Source organism: Malaclemys terrapin, chromosome 8 (genome assembly GCF_027887155.1).
Source record: "Malaclemys terrapin pileata isolate rMalTer1 chromosome 8, rMalTer1.hap1, whole genome shotgun sequence".
In the NCBI taxonomy this organism is placed as follows: Eukaryota; Metazoa; Chordata; order Testudines; family Emydidae; genus Malaclemys; species Malaclemys terrapin.
In genome coordinates this window covers 2,065,872-2,091,338 of record NC_071512.1, presented here as the reverse complement: position 1 = coordinate 2,091,338, position 25,467 = coordinate 2,065,872, and the positions used below count along the sequence as shown (strand labels likewise).

Below are 25,467 nucleotides of genomic sequence, written 5' to 3'. Positions count from 1 at the left end.
AATGTTACCGTCACGCATAAGGAGACAGGGCAGCGTAGACACTGAAGCAGGCTCTTGCCGTTGATATTTTCAACTCTCAGGTGAGAGCCCAGGTGGAGGTATTTGCTGTGGGGACCAGTAGTCCAGCAGCACTGTGGGAAAGCAAGTATCTGGGGGTAGCCGTTAGTCTGTATCCACAAAAACAACATTTAATGGCTGCATCTGTAACTTTCACTCCATGCGTCTGAAGAAGTGTTTTTTTACCCACAAAAGCTTATGCCCAAATAAATCTGTTAGTCTTTAAGGTGCCACCGGACTCGTTGTTTTTGTGGGACGCAGCATGCTTAGTCTGGGGACGGGGGGGGGGGGAGACGGGGGGGCAGAGAGAACACAACATACCATTTTGTAGCTGCTCCTCAAGGTTAAGGCACGGGGGGCAATGACAGGTTTTAACAACTAGAATGGTCTTTGGCTAGAATGTCACGGTTACACATGTACAGCACATGTGGAAGTGAGCATCAGATCTGCTGAGCTCAGAGGAGAATGCACGCTTATCTGGAACAGCAGCCAGGCTGCACGCACATATCATTCAGGTACCACCTTCTGTTTAAGAATCACATCACCAAATGTAAAAATCTTCAAATGTAATTTATTAAGACATTCAGCTATGTCTGTTCGTCTACATCCAAATTTACTACTAAAAATAAAATCATATCACATTTCACGTTAAGAATACCAATTTTGAAAAAAACACTTCAGAGCCGAGCCAAGCCTATTGTATAAATAAGTGACTAGTTTCTTTTCATATCAAAATTCACATAAAAAATTTCCTCCCCCCTCCCCCCCCCCCCAGTTCTATCTGAAGCCATGATGAATGTAAAAATTTAAGTATGGACACGTGCGTGTCAAAGAATAAAGGTGCAAATTCTATTAACTGCTTTAAAAGTGGCATTTGCGGCGTTTGATCATACACATTTCTGTATTCATTCCCAAAAGTGCAAATATTGCCCGAGTTTAACACTGTTTTAATTCAGCTGCAAGAATTAAACATTATACAGGATCAAACAGTATTGCAAGGCCTTTATCTGTGCCCTAAAACTCATCCCACTCTCCCGCACTTTGCAGTGAAGGCCAAAGTGTTCATTAGAGCTTTAGTTTACTTCACATGGCCCATACTGTGCATAATATATTAACAAAAGTTTCATATACATCAAAATATTGAAGACTCCGTCATAAAAGTCAAGAGTCACTATAGATTACATGAATGCAAATGTAATTGCCCCACCAAAAATGCCCAAAGCATACACACAATGTATTAGAGTGCTTCCATCTTCCAATACAATCAATGCTGTTACATCTTTGATTTTGGCTTCAGTGCTGTACAAAATTTTGTCAGTAATCATGGCTGCGCTCCAGTCAATGCAGAAAAACAGGCCAAAGCATTCTAACCTCTCACTGGTACCTTGGGACATGGTTCAGTTTGGTGGTTCCTCCCCACCCCAAACACAAGCTAGAGGTTCTGTCTCTTTCGCACCTCACACCCCCTACTTCTCCGCCTTGCCCTTTATCCACCCCCTGAAAATACTCTGTGTCCATTTCATGTGTTTCCAGTTTCTCCCTCCCTTGCAATTCAGAGGCAGTTTCTGAAGTCATTTCAGTTGAATCTCCTTGGAATTGCCTCTACCAGGCAGCCCACAAAAATCAGCATGGGATATTATAAATACATTTTGACCAGCATTAATTGCTAAACTTTTTCACAATTGTGGAAGGATAAGTTCTCTCTGCTGAGTCAGGCACGGGTCTCTGACATGGGTCTCTGACATGGGTCTGTTCCAACATCATCTTCTGCCACTTCAGAACTGTATAGAAAGTCTCGGGTCCTGCATGAGAACCTCCTCCTGGCCTCCAATCGGTTCCTCCACAATAATCGCCCCCTGGCTGTCCTCAAAAAGGCAAGTGTCACAATCCAAACTCTGAGAATCATTCTTGGTGTCATGAGTGTGGTCCTGGTGATCTGGCCCTTCAGCCACCTGTCCGTTACTGTCCCTAGGGCTCTCTCTTAGATTTCTCTCCTCCTGGTGTTCAACACCAAGATGTTCAGTTGCTTCCTGATGAACAGTATTTTGCTCTGCTCCAGGGTTTGGCTGTGGAGCTGGCTCTGGTCCCAGCCCTGGGGGCTGTGAGGGGTTTTTAAGTTGACAGTGGCATAAAGGACAGGTCTCTTGCACATAGAGCCATTTCTTAAGACAACCAGAATGAAAAAAATGGCTGCATGGCGTGATTACAGCAGATTTCATGTCCTGAAAAGAATAAAAATCAAGATGTCACACAACAGCCAAACACCCTGTCCTCCCAGAACTACCCTATATCCTCCATGTGATCTCAAATTTACCCTGTGAGATGGAAATTCTAAGGCAAGATGTGTAATGATTTTTCTACATTCACACAAGCCTTCACATAACTTTCAACAGGCACAAGACCAGTAAGTTTCCAGATGAAAAAAAGTGATAGAACTCATGAGACTTAATGACAAAACAATTGCAATCCCATGGAAGTCAGCCCCATACAGATTAAAAGCGAGCACAAAGGAACGGTTATTTACAATTCTTTGTGGAAGTAGTTGTAGGGTATGGGTTACACAGTACTAGGCGGAAAGACAAACCCAAAGGTATAAGTCACCCACCGTGGTGTGAGAGCAGAGCAGAAATGAAGTGCCTAGACCTAAGCCACAGAGGTTAGAGCAGAGATTTTTACTCAAATGCAAAGTACGCTTTTGTTTTAAATAAACATTTCAGATCACTGAATCCAAGTTTGGAGCCAATCCAATCTTAATAAAATCATGCTGCATTCATCCTAGGGTTACTCTTTCCCTTCCATTCATAAACATGATTTCCCAGGGAGGAAAGAAGCACATCTGTATTTCCCGCCCCCCCCCCCCAAAGCACAAGGTGTGATAAAGATAGTACTTCCAGTGTTCACTTCTAATTTCCTTACTTCTGTTGGCTTATGTTAACCCTTCGCCTTACAGTAATTCGGTTTCTTTTCCTTTTATAACCAGTGTTTTAAATTAAGCAAGAGTGGGAATTAACAATCCATGGAGATTGAATTGTTTCTATGAAACCGTACAAGACATTGGCTAGCGGAGTACATACAATCTTACAGGAAGCAGAAGAGAAATCTCCCCAATGAAAAAAAAAAGTTAGTGTTTGGTTTGGTTCTACTATTGAGAGTAGCTTGGCCCAAACTCATTAAGAATCTCAGATACTTTCTAGAGTACGACACTTGCTTTAGACAAATCTGAAAACAGATTAAAAAAAAAAAAAAAAAAAGCTATTCTGCTCTATTTAAATTCCTTAATTTCCATGTTAGTTTGTTGTAGGTTTCCAGTGCAACGACTCTCTCCAATTCTGCACTAAGCCAAATTACATATAGCAGAACTCGGTGGGGATTGCAACTGAAACACAACCAAAGTCACTGAACTCGTTATAGCAGCGGAGACGAACTCCAGACCATCCAAAGGTATGTTAATAAGAGTCACTCCCCTACAGTGCTACTACTTGAATTGCACACCTGGTAGCAGATGGCACAGATATCATTGTGTTGCTCCAGCTGCTCCTCTGTGGCAGTGGGCAGCGATTTGATCTTATTCACAGCATCCCTGCGGAGAAGAAAACTTTTCCACCCCAACTGGGCCCGGAGCCACACATTGTAATAGGAGTGGATGAAGATTATCATTGAGCCCATCACAGTCCATTCGCCAAAGATAGTCTCCGAGACGCCGTATGCCACGACGCAGAGAGCCACGAGGAATTCCAGCAGCCGGTAGGTGCCGTTTACATAGTAAATTACATCGTCCATATTTTCTACTGGCTCTTTTCTGAACTCCTCAACCATAAACAAAACGTAAATGAAAAGTGTTCCAAGCACCTGAAAACAGATAGAATGACACGGTTTTAGCATTCAGGTCCCGAGGGTAAGTAGAGTTCTGTACACAAGGGGCCCCCCTCACCTGGAAGCATATAAGCTCCAAATCAGCCACGTACTTGCTTAACTTCAAGTAGAAGCTAAATCCACCCTACTCAGCAAAGCATGAAGCTTGTGCTTAAATACCAGGGAAACCCATGCTTAAGTGCTTTGCTGAATCCAGGCTGTAGTTAGGGCTTGTCCACACAGCAAACGCATACTAGAGGGGTGTGATTTCTAACGCGCACAGGCGTATCAGTGTAAACACTCTTTGAAACAGCACTACATTAATGTGCACTAGGGAATTTTTAGGGTCGATATGGGCCAGTTAGTGTGGGACACGGTGCACTTTAGAAATCACACTTCTCTCGTGCAGTGTGGACAAGCCCTTAGAAGCATGGATAGTGACTAGGTGCACACACACAAAAAGCCATTAAGTGACAAGCTTCCAAGAGTTATTTTTTAAATAGTGAATTAAAAAATGAAAATGAGGATACACGCCCCCACGCAGGAAAGTACGTATGTATGCATGTTTTGGACACCAACATATTTTCAGATCGCCTCTGGAAATCTCCTAAAATAATGCAATCTATGTGCAGTTTGGAAGCTTCTTATTGTAACCAACATGCCCTTGCAATCCTACAGCATTATTTACAATAAATATTTTAGTTCCCTATGTTCTCAGCCCAGCACTAGAGTACTCTCGCCGCAGGTAGAGATAAATAAAAGATTTTACATCCCAGCTTCTGCACTCTAATACTTCCCCCAGCACAGTTCTGGTCATAGCCCGTTATCTTAGGGAGAAAAATAAATAAAGGACTACCATGAGGCTAGTGTGCCTTACCTGGAGGGAGGTTAGAATACTGCTAGAGATAATGATCAGCAGCCAGAAATCCATGTGGAAAAACTGACAAATCATGTAGGCCATGTACGCTGGGAACACTAGCAAGAACAAGCACAGGCTGACTGCACGGAAATGCTTCCACAGGCTCCTGCAGGAACAATGCAAGGGTTGTGATTCAGACAATTGGCATCCTCTCACTGAGAGGACAGTGGCGTCTGTCTCTGCTGAAGGCTTTTACATTAAAGAAAAGGAATTCTTAATTTCCTCAAGTACAGTCTGATTCGCAGCACAGACATTTATTCTGATGGATGCTCAGTTCTTTCTGCCCTGTGCCATTCTCAGCACAAGGTGGAAAGGCTGCATCCTCAGTGAGACAAAGGCAAAAATTAAAGACTACAAGTAAGTTACATAGGTATTGCCACAGCAGATCAGATCAGTGGTTAATTTAACTGTCTCCTGTCTCTGACAGAGGCTGATACCAGATGCTTCAGATGAAAATCCAGGAAATCCCGTTAGAACAATTATGGAATAATCCGTTCCAGGCAATCATGCTCTGAAGCATAAAGGTTTGTAAGGTTCTTTTAAATGCTATCTGGTATACCTGCAGAAGTTCCCCCATAAAAACATCTCATACTTCGACTCTTACTAGACTCTTTGCTAGTCTCTACAACCACCTGTGGAACTCTCTGCCACATGATGACTGTACATTGTGTAAAAGTATTTCCTTTTATCTGTTTTAAATCTGTTGCCTTCAGTATTAACGAATGGCACCTTGCTCTTATGAAAAGTGATGAATTGAATTTATTTAGATTTTAAAAAATAATGACATCTATTCCAAGGCTCTATTTATTTTACCATAATTTATCATGCAATAAGTACAATTAAGTTAAACCTCAGCAGCACTGAAATTGGTTCCATAGAAACTCAGCCAAACAGCCCAGCCATCTACCTCTCCGTGATCAAGGAAGCATACCCTCAGCCTACTCCAAACAGGTGTCTTTTGCAGTATACCCCAAAAGTCACCAAATTCGGGCTATTTCAGACCAAAGGGGAGCAAGTTCCTGAGTCTCTGAGTGAAAGCCCTGCCAGCTGTCCCCTCCCTTTTATAACAAACAGATCTTCATTATTTTGTAGACCTCTATCATGTCCCCTTTTACTCATCTCTCCCCTACACAGTCCTAATCTTTTCACTCGCATCCCATTTGGAAATCTTTCCAATGCCTCTAATCGTTACTTGCTGTGCTAATCGGCAGCTCTCTCTGATGTATTTTTACACACATTTAGTTCCAGAAATAAGATACACTGAAACTGACGAACGATAGCAGAAGGGGAGAAAGGAGAGAGAACTACCGTAATTTGACCTCAGCTAAGGGTTAGAAGAAAAAAAAATTCTAAAATTAACTGAATTTTGTAAATACCTGTGTTATTTCAGGGGGTGGGGGAAGTGGGGGAAGGCTTCCCCACCTCACTTGGTCAGAACTCCCTACAAATTCAGCTTTGGAGCTGGCAAATAGTTAGTTGCTGGTAGCAGTAAACTGTATCTGTTTGAGACCCAGATATTCATCTCCTGGCTCTACTCCCCTTTCCTTTTGTTAGCATATTTAGAGTTAACATGCCACAGAGTTGTGTTGACCACAAGCAACCTCTAAGCCAAACAGACTCACTGGATATAAATAAACCTCCTCTTTTATTTATAACACTTACTGGTTACATAAGGGGAAAGAGACATGCAATTAACATAGGAAATGCAGTTTCATGCCAGAACACCAAAGACAAATAAAGCTCCTCAAAGAAACACAAAGAAATCAAAGGTAACAGGAAAAAACCCAGCAGATCAAAACGTCCACAAGACTCCATTCTTCCACTCCTCGGGTTCTATCCATAGACACCTCCCATTCCAGGCCTACAACCTGTGTGCCCCAAGCCTGAGGTTCCTGAAGTTAATCTAGGGACTATTATTACTTAGTAGAATTTTTCCTCCATGATTCTATTAAATAACTGGCTGTTTCCGTGACACCCTGAACTGGGGTTTTGTTTGGCCAAGAGCAGGGTTCAGTGTCTCACGGGGGGTTGGGGGGGTGATGACTTTCCTTGCGTCATGTAATACACAGAGAACTCGGTGCCAGGGGCTGCACAGCAACATGATTCTGTGCAGACTGTACAACATGCTCATGGATGATTCTTCATTAGGACCATGTGACCCACGTCACTTTCCTTCAGCAGAAGGAATCATGTTGCAAAGCATCTCTGAGCTGGTGTACATCACAGTGAGAGAGTGTGTGGGAGAAGGGAGCAGGGAGAAGAAGCAAGGAAATTAGAACAGTCTGTATACCAACCTTTTTATTCTTTAGTCTACAAGAATGCGGACCACCACAACTTACCTGTTGGTAGCCCCCAAGGCTATCAGGCCATACATTAGTGTGCTCACCTCTACAAAAGAGAGTTTTAAATAGCTTTCAGTTTAGAAAGTGCATCTCTTACTTGTCCCTTGAAGCGCCCAGAGCCAGAACAATGGGATCAGCAATCTCCAGCATGGACTGAAGGATGGATGCTACCACAATGAAGAGAATAATACTAAGCAGGAATGCCCGATGGACAACTTGAAGCTCGATTAAACCAGTCTGCACTGCCAAGATCAGGAGAGTGACTCCTTCTGTCATCCCCCTTTGGGTTGGTGTTTTGAAGAGAAAGTGAAAATAAAATGCAGAGCATTAATTATTTTGCTTCATCTTAAAATAAAAGTCTGGCATGTATGAAATCAACAGAGTTTGTCATAGTGCTTTGTTTCTGATTCTATCTTAAGATTTCTTTCTGCCTTGGATGACCTCAGGACATTAACATGGATATATTTCTTTAAAAAATACTGCTTACGCTTCTTTGTAGCTTTCAGAGGCTTTGCTGACCTTTATTCTTTAATGTATGCAGTGGTGTTGTAGCCATGTTGGTCCCAGGATACTAGAGAGACATGGTGGGGGAGGGGATCTCTTTTATTGGCGAGAGACAAGCTTCAGGTCTGGGCCGGGCCTGAAGAAAAACTAGGTAAGATATTCCCTCACCCGCCTTGTCTCACTTTTTCTTTAATGACATCCCTGTCTGGAGTCCTACCACTTGGGTACATTTTGAAAGCAGTGAATTCAGACTTAGATATACAGAACAACCTCCAATGTCGCTCACAGAAACTCTAGAATAAAGAGTCCCCTGAATGCCCCACTTTCACTCTTTTGGTTTTGAAGTTGAAAGTGAATTTAATATTTCTAACGTGGAGACAATGATACTATCTTGAAGCAGTTACAGCACAGCATGGACTATGCATGACTGTCTCCCCCCGCCCCCCCCCCCACACACACACAATGCTCCTGCGCCATTCCTGGGCAGCCTCACTTTATACTCACTGCAGTTCCCACGTACTCACCGGAACCCAAAGTACAAACAAGTCCTTCACTTGTGGCTTGAACCAGCATTTGAACTCCCGGTAAAAGCTAACATACTAACCCACAGTGCCACAACTAAACTCCCAATTTTATGTCAGACAGTTGTGACAAGCACAAGAGAAACTAGTTGCCTATATTCTTTGGCAGTTTCCCACAGTAACTTTTAGCTGACCAGTGTAAATCTTCCACAAAAGATTAGCTTGGTGTCACATGCAGTTACGGGAGTGGGGGGGGGGAAATGAACCAGGAAGTTAAAATATAACTATGTAAGCATTTAGTTTTTCTAAACATTTGAAGATTCCTTCAGTCACTCATCCCAATAAAAACACTGCAAATAATCTAAAACCCCAAAGAGAAGCAGTACTGTAATACATACAGTGCATGATTGCCATTCTAAGATTCATGGTAGACATTTCCATCTCAAATCCTTTAAAATAGTGCATTGGGACTAATAAATAAGAAGCCTGTCGTAATTCCTATGCATTCTAAGGAGTTTATAGTGGGTTAAAAATAACTTTCAGTTCAACAAATGCCAACCTTAGATCTATGTAGTTCTAAATGTGTGTCAGGCACTTACCTGTTCATAGCCGGGTCATTCATGAATGCTCGGTAGCCCTGCAAGTAAAACTTGCAGAGAGTCAAAACTCCCAAAGCAACAAAGGAGACTGTGAACACCAACCCCAGGAGTGAATATGGAGTGCTGCAACATTCCGCAATGCTAGGGGGGAAAAACACAGTTTAATTAATAAAAAGATTTCTTCAATTAAGAGTCTGAGCTGGTTTGAAATTACATCTGGATTGGCTTAAAAAAAATAACTTGAGAAGCCCCACAAGTAAATGCATGTTTTTCTATGACAAAATTACAGGAGAGCACAGTCCACTATTTTCTCCTCGGACATCAAAGGTCAAAGATTCACAGGTACTCAGTCACAAATGCATAGTTCTATCAGCTGATAAGCAAGCCCAGGTGGTTCTCCATTGCTCATTCAGACTGTGCTTCAAGACAGCCCCACATGGTGGTGCTATCTTGCTTTTACTTTAATAAAGAAGAGCACTCATTCTCAGGCATGGAAATGTGATGCATTCAATTCACTTAATGACATTTCAATCCAGTTACCACAAGGAGACGCAAAGTTACAGTAGATCGATTTGATTGGTTAGTTCCCACCCATTGCAATACTGCCAGGATGCCAGTCACTATATAATGCTCATATAAACGGTTATTAAAATGGCTAATAAATTGCAAAGTTCTTCATAATTCTGGTCTGAAAAGTGATCTGAGATCTTGATGTTCCACACTACTGCTGACCCACAAAAGAAGTCTAGTACAAACTTCAAATAAACGATACCAAAAAGACAGGTTGTCTTTAAACAATTATCAGAGCAAGAACACATGATGCTCTCGCTCTCAGGCCTACTTCTCCTTTGACTTGTTACTATAGTGAAGTCACAAGGATGCAGCTGAGGATTCACAAAAGCTGGGTGCAGCCAAGTTTGAGGGATCAAAGAGCTGTTTCAGCTCACTCATCCTGGGGCCGGTTTTCTGTAGTCCTGGCCCAGTGCAGTCTAGAGCAGTCTCAGTGTTTCTCCAGAGTACAGCAGCCTTGAATGGGAATCACACTGCTAGAGATCAGCAGAATGCAGCGTGCTCTGGTGATACATCCCCCCCATCTCCAATGTCAGCAGAGCTGGAAAGCAGTGGTGTGGAGCTGCTCTATGCTTGCTTTCTCTAATGCCAGGGAGTCCTCAGCTACTCAACTCAGGGTCACGTTCTGGCACCTTTGGTTACAACAGCAATCCTGGTTCCTTCAGGACATCAGGCTGTTCCCAGAGAAATTATTAGGATGCCACACTGCAACATTCTAATTAATTCACTGCTGGGTCAAGTAGAAGCAAAGTGCTCCAAGAAAGAGCTTGTGTCAGAAACACTAAATGGAACAAAGGAAACGGTAAATAGGTGCACTGGTACTCTGAGTCCATTTTTAATGTTTTATACGGCACCAGAGAGGTAACGCAACAAATGAAGGTCATCTCTTTTTAAAGCGTCTATGTTAAATAACAGCTCAAGTTTTATTACAGATCATTCTGCTTATTCTTCAGCAATCCAACATTTTAAGTTAATAGGGCATGAAAGCCTTTTGTAGCTGAATAGGCTGCCCACGAGAAGCTTCTTAACTTCCTGGCTATGCCTCTGCACATGAATGGTAGTGGTCTTTGAAAGAAACCCAAAGCAGAGAATTTGGAAGAGTCTCACTCATCATACAATCAAGGGGTACTCCTGATAACTCATCAAATCCTCCCTATCCTCCAGTGAGTGATACAAGCTCTTTCGGAAGATAGAGAAAACAGAGTCTGTAACGGAATATTGGCTTCTAAGAACACTCACCATCACCACAACCCCCAGCAAAGAAGGGCACGTCTACAGTACCAAAACAATAAGCATAAAACTCCATGTGCACAAGAGACAGATCTGTGTAACTGGTTGGAAAAGAAGAGTTATGCCAGATGATTGTGGCACAATGGTTCTCTAGTGACTCCTCAAAATTCCCAGTATGTTGCTCTGGTGTGACTGTAAATAGGAAAGAATTGGCCAAAAAAGGTGTAGGTCTCTGGAAGGGATGACTATCTCCCAGGAACTGTGCTTGGGCTGGTGTTTGTCCCTCTCAGTACTGGTCATGTGCGATGTTTAATATTAAGGGCCCCTGCTATACAACGTATTTTTGAATAACTTCAGGGTTCCCCACCCCCCCCCAAAGTCGTCAGGAATGAAGGAACGATAGTTAAGGAGAAGTCTGATCCACCATAGCTGAGCCTCCAGGTAGGCTCCATAATCAAGAACTTTCAACCCCTCTAGCAAGTAGGCTACCACCCTTCCTAATGAAGTTTAAGCGGAGATAATTTACCATGTAAGGGACTCAGAGGAGCTTAAAAACCTCAAACAAAGGACTGACTGGAGAGCTTTCAGATTTATCCTTATGTGCCCACAGGTGTGAGTTTGTAACTGTCCTGAAGGTTTGAATTCTCGCCATCTTCAAAAAAAATACAACGAAGGCTGTGTTTTGTTATTGTTTGTTGTGCATTTGTGGAAGCTTAACATTGCTATTAAATGCACTCTGATTGCGCTTGCTTGAATTCTGGAGTTGTATAGCTCTAGGAAATCATTCATTACTGCTTATAAAGGGCACGTGTGCACACACTGCTCTTTTCTGGCAGAAAAACATTTTTCCATTTTACTAAGTAGACTGCAGTACAGTGAAGTCTTCTGGCTGACTACAGAATCTTTATTAGCTTGTCTAACAAAATGATATTTTAACTTCCTCTCCTAAACAGAGATAAAACCTGCTACTGGAGCTTTCTTTCTTCAGAAGAGAAACGAGTGCTACTGTTGCATTTTCTTACCATGGCAAAGCAATGCATCTTTGGCCCCCACAACACTGGTATAAAAGTCTCCTGGTTGTGTTTGTTGCTCCTGGGCAGGTAAAAGATGACAGCAATTGCCAAAAACCCACCAGGAAGGATGCCTTGAGGAAACATGTCCCCAGAGCGTGATGAAATTGAGTCTACAAGAAAAAGGCTGGTGCTTTCATGTTTTGGGCTGTACAGAGGAAGTCTGGCAAGTAATATTTTCGAGATGGCATCTTGTTTAACTCTCACTTATTATGAAGATACAGATTTATTCTGATACTTGGCAGGCAAGTTCTACCTGATGTACATGGATTGATTCATGATCATTCACATCTTGCCCCTCAATTCTATGGCACAATTCCAGAATCTAAAACACTAGAACCGGAAGTGGTTTAGATTGCACCAGGTACATAATTTCAGTAACTAGAATACTGATGGTTCATGCCTGCAAAGACCAACGGTGGTTCAGAGTGATATTTGCACTGAGTGTGTCAATCTGGCATTAGAGATCTTTCCTTTTGGAGATCTTGTGCATGTAGCAATAGCTACAATATTTGCCAAATGCATGAGGTGTGTTAGAAAATCGAAGCTCCCCTGCTGTGCCATGTGGTACAAGCCTCTGCTCTCTGCCTGTGGCCAGACAGAGTACGCACATCACTAGAGCACAGGCTTCTGTATTAAGCACAGTGGGGAGCTCGGAGCCTAAATGACTCAGTGATGTGGGAGATACTGGGTCTTCTCTGCGAGGAAGAGCCATTTCGTCATCCCCAGATTCTTTACCTTCCTGCTGTCAAGGGACTCTCCGATTTCTGCCCCTAGTAACAAGAGTCAAATATCCTGCAATTTCTTCAACTCAATCACAGAAATTAGAGATGGAAGAGCCCTATTAGGTCAGGCAGCCCACATCCCTGGCAACTGCTACATTACAGTTAGGTAAAGTCAATATTCTGCTTTGTGCAAAATTAAAACTTCAGTGGAGGTGTAAAATAAAGTTGGGCGGGGGGGTTAACTGAAAACTAATCACCTCTGTTAATGCTGAATAATGCCATTAGTACTGTGTTGCATTACATTTTAGTATGTAATGCCCTCAAACCCTTTGTGTTTCTCTGTTTATTTTAAGTTGACACTGAATTCAGAGGGCTTGAGTACTGTGATGGACAAGACCCATGTGTGAAAGGTAAGTGAGAGGAATGTTCTAGAACCTTGATCCTGAGGCTGTGGTGTCAAACAGGGTTATTCTAAAAACAAACCTTTAGAAAGAGTTAGGAGATGCTGGCAATGTATCAACTTCTTCGTGTGGTTTAGTAGAAAGACAAGAAGGTCCCAAATGCACTAAGAGGGTGAACGGAAAGACTGGTGAGTCATAATCTAGTAAGGGAATGACTGGAGACAGAGTGTAATATGCTTTCTTAAAATCTTGTAGAAAGATGAATGCCAAAAACAAGACAGAAGAGGTATGAAAAGTTCCCAAGCACCAAAGGCACTGAGAAGGTCCCGCTGCTGATGAAATGGTCCGTAAGAATGTGGGTTGCTCAATAAAATACACCCTTCAGAACAAACCAAACATCAGAAATAGTTTGTTAGAGAATCCAGTCCAATACCCTGAAAGCTAGATTCAAGAGCAATCCAACTGGGGAAGAGAGTAGCATACTGGGATATTTAGGATCACCATCAGAAAGATAACCCAAGTCTCTCCTTCCTGAGGACAATAAGTTTGGTTTTTTTTGGCTTTATTTCGGATACTGCTGATATTGTGGATGGAATTCCCCATGGTCGTTGCTCATTGCTAAACTTTCAGTTATGGCATGGGTTTTGATGCACTCCAGAACGTGTTGCATACCACAGCTGAAAATAAAGCATCCAGGACCCAACAGACTCATCGATTCCTCAACACAATCCTACAGACAAGTACCAGAGGAGGAATGGGCTAGCTAGCCTCAGCTGGTGATATCGGAGTTCACTGATTCAAATTTTTGAAGCCCTACCAAACTTCTGAGCTGAAGCTGAGTGTACAGTGGTTTGCCCATCACTAAGTTATATTCTGTATTCACTGGGAGCTTTTCCATAGTTCTGCTAATACCTCTTTGTCCTGAGCTGCTGTGAAGCAAAAGGCTTCACTGGACTAATCTGCATGGGGCTTCGTGATACGGACAAATATTTACTGGGGACTAGAAGAAGACAGCTGATTTAAACCATTCCATTTTGTAGAAGACAGTAGATTAGTTCAGGAATACAAACAATGCATGCACAGAAAACAGCTTATTATGGACACTAGTTAATTACCTTGTCAGAAAGAGGAAGAGAAGTCTCTCTCTTGAGGCAGGCTGATCTCGTGTGCTGAAATAAGAGTAGATTTGAAGAGCAAATAAGACAAGCCAGAACACCATGAATAGAACGGGGACCACCAGCTGGTTCCACAGAGACATCCCCAATGCCAGGAGACCATACACCTCCACTACCTGGGCAAGGCAAAGACAAGACCAGTTTGTTGTATTTGTTCACATCCTGTATGTTTACAGAGATAACAGAATAGAAAAAACAAACAAACAAACATTCAATTCATTTGCAATTCAAACCATGAGTCGGATTCATGTGGCACAAGCGGGTCAGTTACAAGGATTTTTTGACTTTGTACTTCTTTGACCTTTTGTTAAAGGCAGGTGCTAAGTGTCTCAGACACCTGTCAAAGCAGAGGCTAAATATCTAAAAATTGGCACATTTGCAACATATGACAGTTACAGTCTGGACAGCAATTCCTTTAAAGTTTATACTACTCTTTGTACAATGTTAATACTAGGTGACTATGGAGCAATTTTCAGAAAGCTGGAATTTCAGATTGGAAGGCTAATCCCTTAAAAGTGACAGGGAAATTATTCATGGCTTTATTTTAAATCAAGTGTCTGTTTCTCACAGCCAAGACAAGAATCACAAGTACCTACTAGGAAGTATGTATTTTAAGAGACGAGAATTAGAGAAAAACTTGTACTTTACAAGCATGTAACTACACCTCTACCCCGATATAACGTGACCCGATATAACACGGGTTCGCATATAGTGTGGTAACCCCGGGGCTCCGGCAGTGGGGCTCGGGCAGCGATCTAAAGGGCCGGGGCTCCGGCTTCTGCGGGGAGCCCCGGGCCCTTTAAATCACCGTTGGAGCCCTGTTGCCGCTACCCCAGGGCTCCAGCAGCGGGGCTCGGGTAGCGATTTAAAGGGCCCAGGCTCCACACGTCCACAGCCCCCGGGCTCTCTAAATTACTGCTAGAGCCCTGCCGCCGCTACCCTGATATAACGGGGTTTCACCTACAACGCGGTAGGGATTTTTGGCTCCCGAGGACCGCGTTATATTGGGGTAGAGGTGTACTAGTATTTGACAGTGAAAGATTGAGCAGGCAAATCAGATTATTTGCAGATGCCTGTCAACCCTGGCAAACATTAGAACATATTACACTGAGGTCCTAGAAATGTAATTTCTATCATAGCTGATTAACAAGCAGCCTACTAGTTTGGTGGCCAAAAGTAGCCTGTGCTCAGGCACTACAAAGGAGCTTCAATGGCCCTGCGGAAGATTCCCGTGGCACAGGAGCAGAATGGGACCAACATAAGCAACCCTACACAGAGAGGGGGTGTACCTATAGTACTGAGCAATGCAGGGGATTCTGGGAAGCTCTCTAACTTGTATGCAGCCCCTGCAGGTTCTCTAAACTTATACCAGCCCCCAAAGTCCAGGATACATAAGGTGACAAGCTGCTTTTGCCCATCCTCCCTCTGGGCGTAGTCTCCAGAGCTGTTGGGTTCAGAAGATTAAGCTAAAAATTGGTCCTGGGTGTTTTAATATCCCTCTTCCCCCATGTTTTTCCACTGGTATTACAAACTACTGTTTGCAATACTACAATTGCAAAGCCTCAGAAACAACGGTGAGGTCACAACTACTGGCTTAAGTTATCACTGAATAATTCACGCTCAAGTCAGCAACTATCACAAGTGATGGCAAAGGATGACGAGGACGTCATGTTAAAATCAAGTTAGGGCAAAACTCCAATCTGGTATAAGCAGATTCATCTTCCTTGACCTTCAATGGAGTTGCATCTACTTACAACAGGTCTAAAATGGGGCCAATTTTTTTGTCCCGATTTTTGTTTCTGGAATAGGGAATAACTTCTAGATTTCCACAGAAGTGAGCTCCTTAAAAATAAAATGAAAAAAGGGTGATTCTTGTTTTTTCCAGCTTTCAATTAAACCAGATTATAATCAAAATATGCAGCCCAACACGACTACAACTGTCCCCATTTGCTGAGGTTGGCATAGGCAATTTGCCTCAGAGGCACTTTCCAAAAAAAGATTACCAGCGGCATTAACATTTCTCCTAATTCCAGCAAGTTCTCTCCAGCATATATTGCACAGTACTATTCTCAGCTGTAGCTGCTTATTATTCTAGCAGCATGTTGTTAATACCTTCCAAATTGTTCCATAGCCACACATGAGGAGTTATGCCCTTGATTTGCATAGGGAATTGGGAGAAACATGGTGTGAGCAATGCTCCTTGAAGAGTTTGTACTAGAATATTTTTTTCTCAAGGCCAAAACAGTACTGCATTGACTAGTAAACACAGATTTGAAAGACAAAGGGAGTCAGTGAGGCAGCCCCCCAAAAAATCACTTACTTTCAAATCTTTACAGTGATTATAAAAACAATCTTATTAGCGCACTTATAATGGCCAATAAAGTGGTAAGGAGAATAGACAAAAAACAAACACTTGAGTAGCTTTTCCTTCGAGCTTGCATATGGCATTAAAACAACCTCAAGATATTGAAGTGTTCTTAACACAAGTGCCAAAGAAGAAAGAAGAGTTGACAGTACATTTATGATGTCACTGCACCTCAAGTGTTAGCTGTTGATCTAGCTTTTAAAAACAGTTTGAGGTTTAAGGTGGGTTTATTGGTAAGCTACAAAAAAACAATGTTGGATTTCAGGCTTTTTTTGCACTACTTTATGACGTACGGAAATGACCATCTTCCCAAAAAACCCTGCTGCCTTATGTGGTTGATTTTGTATTACCACCACAGAAATGTGAAGAGTGTCAAGTCTGGTCTTCCCCAGTCTTGGGGGAAGGCATCTCAGATTTGCCTTGTGAGCTTTCATACTTAAATGAAGAGCACTGAATCTTTGACAAAAACATCTTTTCAACTAAATGTGTTAGGTACGGAGGTTAAATAGGTGTTAAGAAAAAACAAAATTCCCAAGTTTCAGATGGGCCTGGGTCTGCAGTAGGGAATTTTACCAAAAATTTCCCCACCAGTGTTACTGCACTGGGGGACAGTGCTGGTGGGAGTCCTAGTGTAGAGTAGAGATCTGGCAAATGCTAGAGCTTTTACCACTGTGCCATTTTGACCTAACCTAAGCAGAGTTAGGCAACATGGCAGTGAGAACACCAGTGGCTGCAGGATGTTCATCCACACTAGTTGTCCCACCATTTCTACCACATTTGGGGCTCCGCTAGCAACAACAGGAAGTTTGTAGGATAAATGGTTAGCCTAGACAAAGCTGTAAAGATTTCGAGGGCGAGATCAGATCAGATAAAAAAAAAAGGGAAAAAAAAAATTCCTTTTCACAAAAACCTTTCAGGGCTTCTTTATATACAACACAGCAGTAAAAACAGAGTGCAAGCCAATTCCCTCCCCTCCTCCCCCCTTTACAGGTCACTTTGAAAAAACTGCCTGCTCAGCAAGGGGCCAAGCAAAAGCTTCTGGAACATGTTTAGAACCAGACACGTAATTCTGAAGTTTTCAGAGCAAGTCCATGTAGGTCAGAGTGCCTTACACGCATGTGTGGCAGAACCCATTTTTAAAAACAGTGAGAGGACATGGATTGTTTTCATTGGAGAGGCAGCCTATCTTCATATTCTGCATAGAAACTGCAGTCTCCGTCAATTCTCCATTTCCTCATGATTCAAGAAACTTCATTATTCCAAGTCACTTTGCATTTTGCTGGGCCAACATATGCAGCTTGGGACTTATGTCTGGCAGAACTGGAGCACTCCATAGGGACTGGTGTTCATTCCTGTCTCTCTCTGCAGCCAAAGAGTATATAATAACCCATGTTATCAAGCTACAAATGGGGATTGTAGCACAGCTGGGGTTTGTACACGGGTGCTGGTTGAAAAATTTGACAAGAGTTACTCTGCCTGACAAAAGCCAGGAAATTCCTTTTTAAAATTGTCTGAAAGCTTCCCCATGTTTCAGTCTGTTCTGATTTGCAGTAAGCCAATTCTGAAGTCTCTCTTTCAACCGACTTGCATAACTGACATTAATGAAAGTTACACACATCAATGGAAAAATGGATGCCTTTGCTAGGAGTGAATTTCCAAACTGATGTTTATGTGTATACAAAGTTGCTAATGCATTTTAATATTCCAGAAGTGTAAGTTATTCATAGTTTATTCTTGGTTTCATGTTTTTTCTTGGATCTCTCATTTCCAACTCAAGATAAGTTATACTTACAAACTGCCACTTTTCTACACAGGGCATTATTATATACACCAGAATTACTGCAATTGTTTTTGTGGGTGCAATTTGCTTTCCAAGAGCAGCTTATTTCCGATTTAGCAACTATAACATCCATCCTACCGAGGCCCTGGGTTTTATCCAATAAAACCATGGGTTAGGCAAACTGCAGGTCAAGCAAGTTGCACAAGTTTAGTGATCAACCAGGATTAGAATCCAGGTCATTGCTCTAACTGCTAGTCCATGCTGTCTTGCAATGTACGTTAAATAAGTGGAAGAGGACGTTGCTAAGACAAACACAATATGGAATGATAGGAAAGCACAATTAACTCCCAAAAACTGAGCCATGGAAGATATTTTGCAATGACTGCTTTTTCAGACCACAAAATATAAAGTAATACCACAGAGTATGATCAGTGTACAGCCTACCTGGACAAGCTCTCGGTATGCAGATTTCGCAAGATTATATGGTACTAGAAGATTCGATGCCAGAAAATAGAGCACTTCCAAGCCAGTGAAAATCATGGCAAATTTGTTGATGATGACAATGGTTTCCAGAGGGACGAGGCACAGCCGTGCCAGCAGAGGGAGCATGTGAGCAGAAAAGAGCCAGATCTGCTTGGTTTTCATGACACAGGAGCACAGGGTGCATACCACCAGCTGACCTGAAAACATGACAAAGTATTTTATAGCAAGCTGTTCACCTCCTCCAGGAAACACACATCTTAATTTAGCTTTCCAGTAAAGCATCTAACAATATCCAGTACTACCCATGACAGTTCTGTTAACTACAGCACACCTGTTATGAAACTGGATTTTCCTGCATCTTCAGAGGTTCACACATGATATCACCCTCAGAGTGCATGCTGGATACCATCTCACTGTGTGTCGCAATAAGAAGATTTATCAGAGAAAAGGCTGACATACTGAGTATGGCCTCTATCTGCTCAATGAAAGGAAGGACCTTGGAACAAGCCCTATGACCATTGGGCAAATCATCTCTTCATCCCTCCCGTTAGCTTCACCCATATATGTACATAGGGCTGAGAGTTTCTGAAGCCCAACCATGCTGTCATTTCTTTCTGAGATAGGAGGAAGAGAAGGAGTGGCTGGGGGGCTATCCGGAGATCACTCTCGGGCCACTCAGTCTGATGGCAGAGCAGAGAGCAGTGGCTGCTGGCTGGGCGCCCAGCTCTGAAGGCAGCACCGCTGCCAGCAGCAGCAGCATAGAAGTAAGCGTGGCATGGTATGGCATCGCCACCCTCACTTCTCCACTGCTGCTGGCAGCGGCACTGCCTTCAGAGCTGGGCAGCAGGAGAGCAGCGGCTGCTGGCCTGGTACCCAGCTCTGAAGGCAGGCACCACCCCCAGCAGGAGCACAGAAGTAAGAGTGGCATGGACTATTCCAGGGGTAGGCAACCTTTGGCACGCAAGCGGATTTTCAGTGGTGGGGAGGGTGTAGAAGGATTTTAATTTAATTTTTAAATGAAGCTTCTTAAACATTTTAAAAACCTTATTTACTTTACATACAACAATAGTTTAGTTATATATTATAGAGGTATAGAGACCTTCTAAAAATGTTACAATGTATTACTGGCACGCAAAACCTTAAAATTAGAGTGAATAAATGAAGACTCGGCACATCACTTCTGAAAGGTTGCCGACTCCTGGACTATTCATTGCTGTGGGTAAAATGTGTGCAGCAAGTCCCCCACCCCACCCCAAAGCTCCTCTTGCACCTCCGAAATGCCCCCCAGTTTGAGAACCTCTGGTCTAGAGAACACTTAGTCCTGCCTCATTGCAGGGAACTAGCCTAGATGATCTATTGAGGTCCCTTCCAGTACACCATTCCTAGGATTCTATGGTTTGCACACACCTCTCAAGCAGACATGCCAAACCTGCAGGGGAAAACATAAATCAGAAATCGGGCTTGTTTTTGGCTTAATTGGCTTGTGAGTTGCTTGTTGGCTAGTTTTTGGCTTGTAGCTTCTTTTTTTGGATCAGCTCTCGGCAAGCAGGGGCAAGGGGCAAGTAGGGGCGGGGGGGAGGGGGGAATCGGGGGTGCACAGCGGGTCCACCACAGTCCCAGACTGCACGCCGGGGGAACTAGTCAGAGTGTTGGGGTTCTTAGGGATTGGCTTGTTTCGAAATGGGATTTGCTTGATTTATGGCTTATTGTGAAAGTTGGGGAGCTAATTTACCACGTGAAAGTTGCTCTCAAGCTGCACTTTGCGCTAGACCCTCAAAGTATATTTCTCAGGAACATAAATATCACATTTCCAGCAAGTAAACTTAATATATTTGCCTGGTCATGCTGCCTCCCTTCCTTGACTGTGGTTCTGAGAGAATATTTTCCTTTAAATGGATAAAGGAAACAATGAAGACCCCCAAGTCCCTCCCTCATCATTTTCCTGCTTTCTGTCCATTCCCCGTAACCCACTCTCAGCCTCTGTCCCCAATACATGAAATTTGTTAGCAGATGGGAGAAAAATCTTTGCGGGAGCCCTGGTTCAACTATTGGCAGCACATCACTGCGCATTAACAATTTTCTGCTACTCAGCTGCTTGTACAGTTGGATTTACTCCAGTTACTGTGACTCATAGTAACTAAGGCAACCCAGCTTTGTAGACAAAAGAATACCAAAACTAACACCAATACTTTCTCGGGTATAGGCATGACGTAATTATCTACAGTGAAATTTTGCCACAGCACCGGTTTAGTCCCCTTTGGCTTTGTCTACACTAGCACTTTTGTCGGTAAAACTTTTGTCAGTCAGGAGTGTGAAGTAACATCCCCTTGACCAACGTAAGTTTGACCGACAGAAGTGCCAGTGGGGACAGCACCATGTCGGTGGGAGAGTGTCTCCCACCAACATAGCTACCACTACTCGCTGGAGGTGAGTTAAATTATGCCGACAGGAGAGAGTGGCTACATGGGAGACCCTGCAGGAGCGCAGCTGCAGCGGTACAACTGTGCTGCTGTAAGGTCTGTAGTGTAGACATAGCCTTATACTCTTATAAAGAATGTCACTGGATCTCTCATGATTTTGAAGGGCAGGACCACAGATCTAAGTCTCATCTAACAGAAAGGAGTGCAACCATGTTCCTTTACTAATCAACATGCAGCAAATCAATGTTATGCTAACTCCCTGAGAATACCCAGCAGTCTCCTCTTCCACCTTTGGAATCTAAGCACTGACTGAAAGTTACTTGTCACAGGAGGGAGGCTGCATGTCACCAAATTAAATAAACGGAGTACTTTATCTCAAGGCTCTGATCTGCTCTCTCAAATCAGTGTCGTGCTATTTGTCTACCCCTTCAGGGAGGATCTGAAAAGATCTATGACAGGACTTTTGATGAAAAGGTACTCCCCATTCCATGTGAAAGATAGTTATAGAGAGAGATAGAAAGAACTTGGAAAGACACAGTCAGATTATCTTGGGGAGGTGGTATTATGTGATAAAAACCACTGACAACATAAGGTAATGATATAATTAGTCAAAAGAAAGGCACTTGTTCTGAATGTCAAAACACAGAAGAACAGACTGTGCCAACAAATTGTTAATAACCATCAACAAATCCACTCGCCCACTGGCATTCTGAAAGTTGGAAACCATGGGCTGAGTGATGTACTAGAGCAGTGCTTGTGTACCCTGTCTCCTGCAGAATTTAAGCGCTCTTCAGGGAAGGAGACAGTAGGGAAGGACGGCTGTCTCCTGCGGAGTGCCTGAGCTCTGAGAGCACAAAACCATTTTTCTGCACCCAAGACTTCTGCACATTTTTTGCAACCTCAATCGTCTAGCTCATGACCTAATGGAAGACTTGTTGTAAGCAAGCTGACATGGTAAACTTTTCCTCCAAATCCTTTCTAATATAGAACTGTCTTTGTTTTACTCCCTCCTTCCACCTCCCCACAAAAGGCTGATGCCGACAAATTCTCCCTTTCTTCCACATTAATCCATTACAGTTTTTTAACTGTGGTTAAAATAAATATACACTATTGGGGTTACATCTTAAGAAGATTAATGTTGTGGGCAGCATAGTTTCCAAAGCCACTTAGCTGGGAAAATTCCAAAGCTAACATGGTTATGGGATGTCATGTTTATACACGAGGCGACCCTCAAATGATACCGTTTGCAGCACTAAGGCATAGATTAGCAATCTCAGTCAGCAATGGTCATCCTGAGCCACAGGCCTGCAGGAATAAATGGCTGTTGAAAGCCCATTTACAAACCCTGCAGACATGAGGGCTACAGAAACTTCTATACATAAATACATTTAAATGTAATTGTAAATTAGATTAGATCAAACTACTTTGAGGCAGGGACCAGTTTACAGGTTATAACCTATGCACAAATTAAACGTATACATCCTGGAAGCCGTAACATTCGGTATAAAGCCAGCCTCAGTTCCCATTACACATCTCAGACATGGTTTTCCTTTTATAGCAGCTGCAAGTAGACAGGGAGCAGTTGAGTCTCCACAGTCGAAATAGTAAATAGAGTAAAAGCTGTTTTATCCGGCATGTTGGAGGTATGAGGGGTGCCAGGAAGTGAAAAATGCCAGTTAATTAAGAGGGAGGGAGTTTGGGGCAGTGGGTTGGGGAGTGGGATCTGGGGGTTTTCATCCCGGGCGGCTTCCCACAAGCGGCGACCTGTCCTGGCTGCTTCTAGGTGGAGGCACGGCAGGCAGCTCTGTGTGCTGCCTCCGCCGGCAGGTGCCTCCCTCCCCCCCCACGTCCCATTGGCCGCGGTTCCCAGCTAATGGAACCTGTGGAGCTAGCGCTCGGGGTGAGGCGGGGGCAGCGCGCAGAGCCACATGCCGCGCCTCTGCCTAGGAGCAGCCGGGACAGGTCACCACTTGCGGGGAGCCGCCTGAGGTGAGCGCCCCCTGGATCAGGCACCCGCCTCCACTCCCCAACCCTGCACCCCCAAACTCCCTCCCAGAGCCTGCATGCCGCACCGCACCCTAACCGCCTGCTGGCCCCACGCCAACTGGACTACAAACTAGAATTTCAATGAAGATCAGAAATGCTGGTTTTTAGAGCTTTCCAGTTGGTGAAGTACCAGATAAAACAGCTTTTACTGTAGATGAAATCCTTAGAGCTTAGCAAGAGGAATTGAAGAGGGTCTGTCTTAAAAGATTTTTGACTTTCTATCATTCTATGAACACACGCTGTAAACATTCCTAAGTTCTCCCACTGAAATGTGGTAGGGCTCAGTGACCTTAATACCAAAACATGTTCTTTACTGGTCAAAGTTCATCATGGGAAAAATTACACAGTGTTAGAAAAAGGGATCTTCATATATGCAAATCACATCTGCTGTTATGAGTAACACTTTTGAGAAAGAATAGCTCACGAGCCATCAAGTAAAGCTTAGTTAACCTCTGCATTTCAGTCAAAACTAGGGAAATAATATTACTGGCACTCCGAATTTAAAATAGTTTTTTGCACCTTTGCAGGTCCACCTACACAAACTTCTGCATGGTAGAAGACATCTCTCAATCTCTAGGTATGTCAGCTTCCCTAGCTCTATATAATGGGAATAATGCTTGCCTAACCCACAGGGCTGTTGAGAACAAATGTTTTTGTTCTGCACTTTTAAAGACAGAAGTATTGATTATGCATACATGCTTGTTAATACTTGGAAGGCATTGTAGAAATTCCATGTGAGGAATTCAAACAATTACACTGTTGACTCTAAATCAGAGCCAGCGAGTCAGAGAGCTAGTCTAACAGCGAGACAGGAAGGGAGGAGAATTAATTTTAGGAAGTGAAACTGTAAGGGTGGCAACTACAGACATACTGGGTTTTATTAACTTAGTCTTGAAGGCAACACAGACCATAGCATTCTCCACTGCTCCAGCCCTGCCTTTGGGCACTGAACCAAGGGACCCGTTGCCCCTAGATGAGATGCTCAGATCTTCCCCCAACACATTCCAGGGAGCCAGAGACAAAAGTAAAAAAAAAAAAAACATGTACAGTACCAGCATTCTCAGTAAATCAACTGTTTTAAATTAATTGTTATTTCCTGGGCAAATTTTCAGCCACACTAATCTCCGTTATGGAAAAGGCTTAAAATCCATCTGTAGGTATACATAAAAAACCACTCTGCACTTTTGATAGAAGCCTCCAGTGATTGACTCCTCTTGAAGCAACAAAAACGTGCTATCAAAGTCAGAAGGCCACAGCACAGGTTAGCATGCCAAAATCGGTCTTTACAACAACTTAGTAGGTTCATTTTGTTACATGAAAAAGCAAGTGACACTAAAACTTTTACAATCTAATATTAAGGTAAACAGGCACAGTGAAGATTTTAATTTATAAGCAAAATTGCAACCCAAGGGAATGTGTTTATTAGTAAAGTTGTAGTAAATGGAATTACATCATAAGGCCGCATGGATCCAATCCTCTCAATGGAAAAGTACATATCATTATTATTTAAAAACCTCTAATGCCAAGAGACACTCAGTACCAAGAAATTAAAAAAAAAAGGTGCATGTAGAAGAGATCAGGATGAGAATTAGAAACAAGTAGTTATTCCTGCCACCCCTTAGATGTTTAAGCTGCACTTACCTATTAAGGCGGTCATGAAACGATTCATGGAGAGAGGTTCTAAATACATTGGCCCTTCATATCCCGACTCCAGCTCACTCTTAACATAATCCCTGATGAACAAAAACAAAATACGAAGACATCTCTAACCAGCTTGAAAGGAGTTTACTTCATATAATATGCACCTTTGCTGCACCCTGTATTTAACAGACTGAAGTTACAAGAAAATTTTGGAAAGAAACCATTTGCTGACTGAAGGACTACTTCACTTTTCAGTGACATGTATTTAAATATTTCTTTTCTGTCCATCACAGTGTTTCTTCTCCCACCTCCACGTCAAGCAGTTTTGTAACTAGAGGGATGAACAAAAATGTCCTTCCAATTCATCTGCTGGTGAAACTGCTGTCAGCTCTTTTACTAAAATGGTCATTTGTGCCCTTTAAAACCTGTCTCTTTAAATGGAAAAGTGTCAAATCAAATTTGACTTCAAAAGGACTACTCATGCTTAAAGTTAGGAACCAGCTTAAATGCCTTGCTGAATCACAGCCTAAATTAACAAGTTTACACAGAACTCTCAAAACTTGTATTGTAATGAGTGGTGCTCAAATTAAATGAGTGACGGAGTAGTTTTAACTTGGGCATGCAGCCCAGCAAGCAGGGGAGGGTAACAGAAAAGATTTTACAACAAGGTGAACGTCTCTACGTTAACATATTATGTATAATGCACCAGTTTTTGTTTCAGTTGTCATATGACCCTCCCCTCCTATAGTATTCCAGCATTGCTGGTT

The 25,467-nt window shown here is 42.8% G+C and overlaps 1 protein-coding gene across 2 annotated transcripts in view; it reads right to left on the bottom strand.

Annotated features, from left to right (window-relative positions):
• Positions 1–608: 608 nt before the first annotated feature.
• RNF145 (ring finger protein 145) overlaps positions 609–25,467 on the bottom strand; it is a 65,186-nt gene continuing 40,327 nt past the window's right edge. For both annotated transcript variants that reach the window (XM_054037972.1, XM_054037971.1), the window contains 8 exons: positions 24,701–24,792; positions 18,555–18,790; positions 13,906–14,081; positions 8,795–8,935; positions 7,268–7,450; positions 4,787–4,934; positions 3,550–3,906; positions 609–2,279 (listed from right to left, as the gene is read on the bottom strand). In XM_054037972.1, coding sequence (XP_053893947.1) covers positions 1,833–2,279; positions 3,550–3,906; positions 4,787–4,934; positions 7,268–7,450; positions 8,795–8,935; positions 13,906–14,081; positions 18,555–18,790; positions 24,701–24,792 — 1,780 coding nt within the window. In that variant the 3' untranslated portion in view covers positions 609–1,832. The remainder of the gene's footprint in view (positions 2,280–3,549; positions 3,907–4,786; positions 4,935–7,267; positions 7,451–8,794; positions 8,936–13,905; positions 14,082–18,554; positions 18,791–24,700; positions 24,793–25,467) is intronic.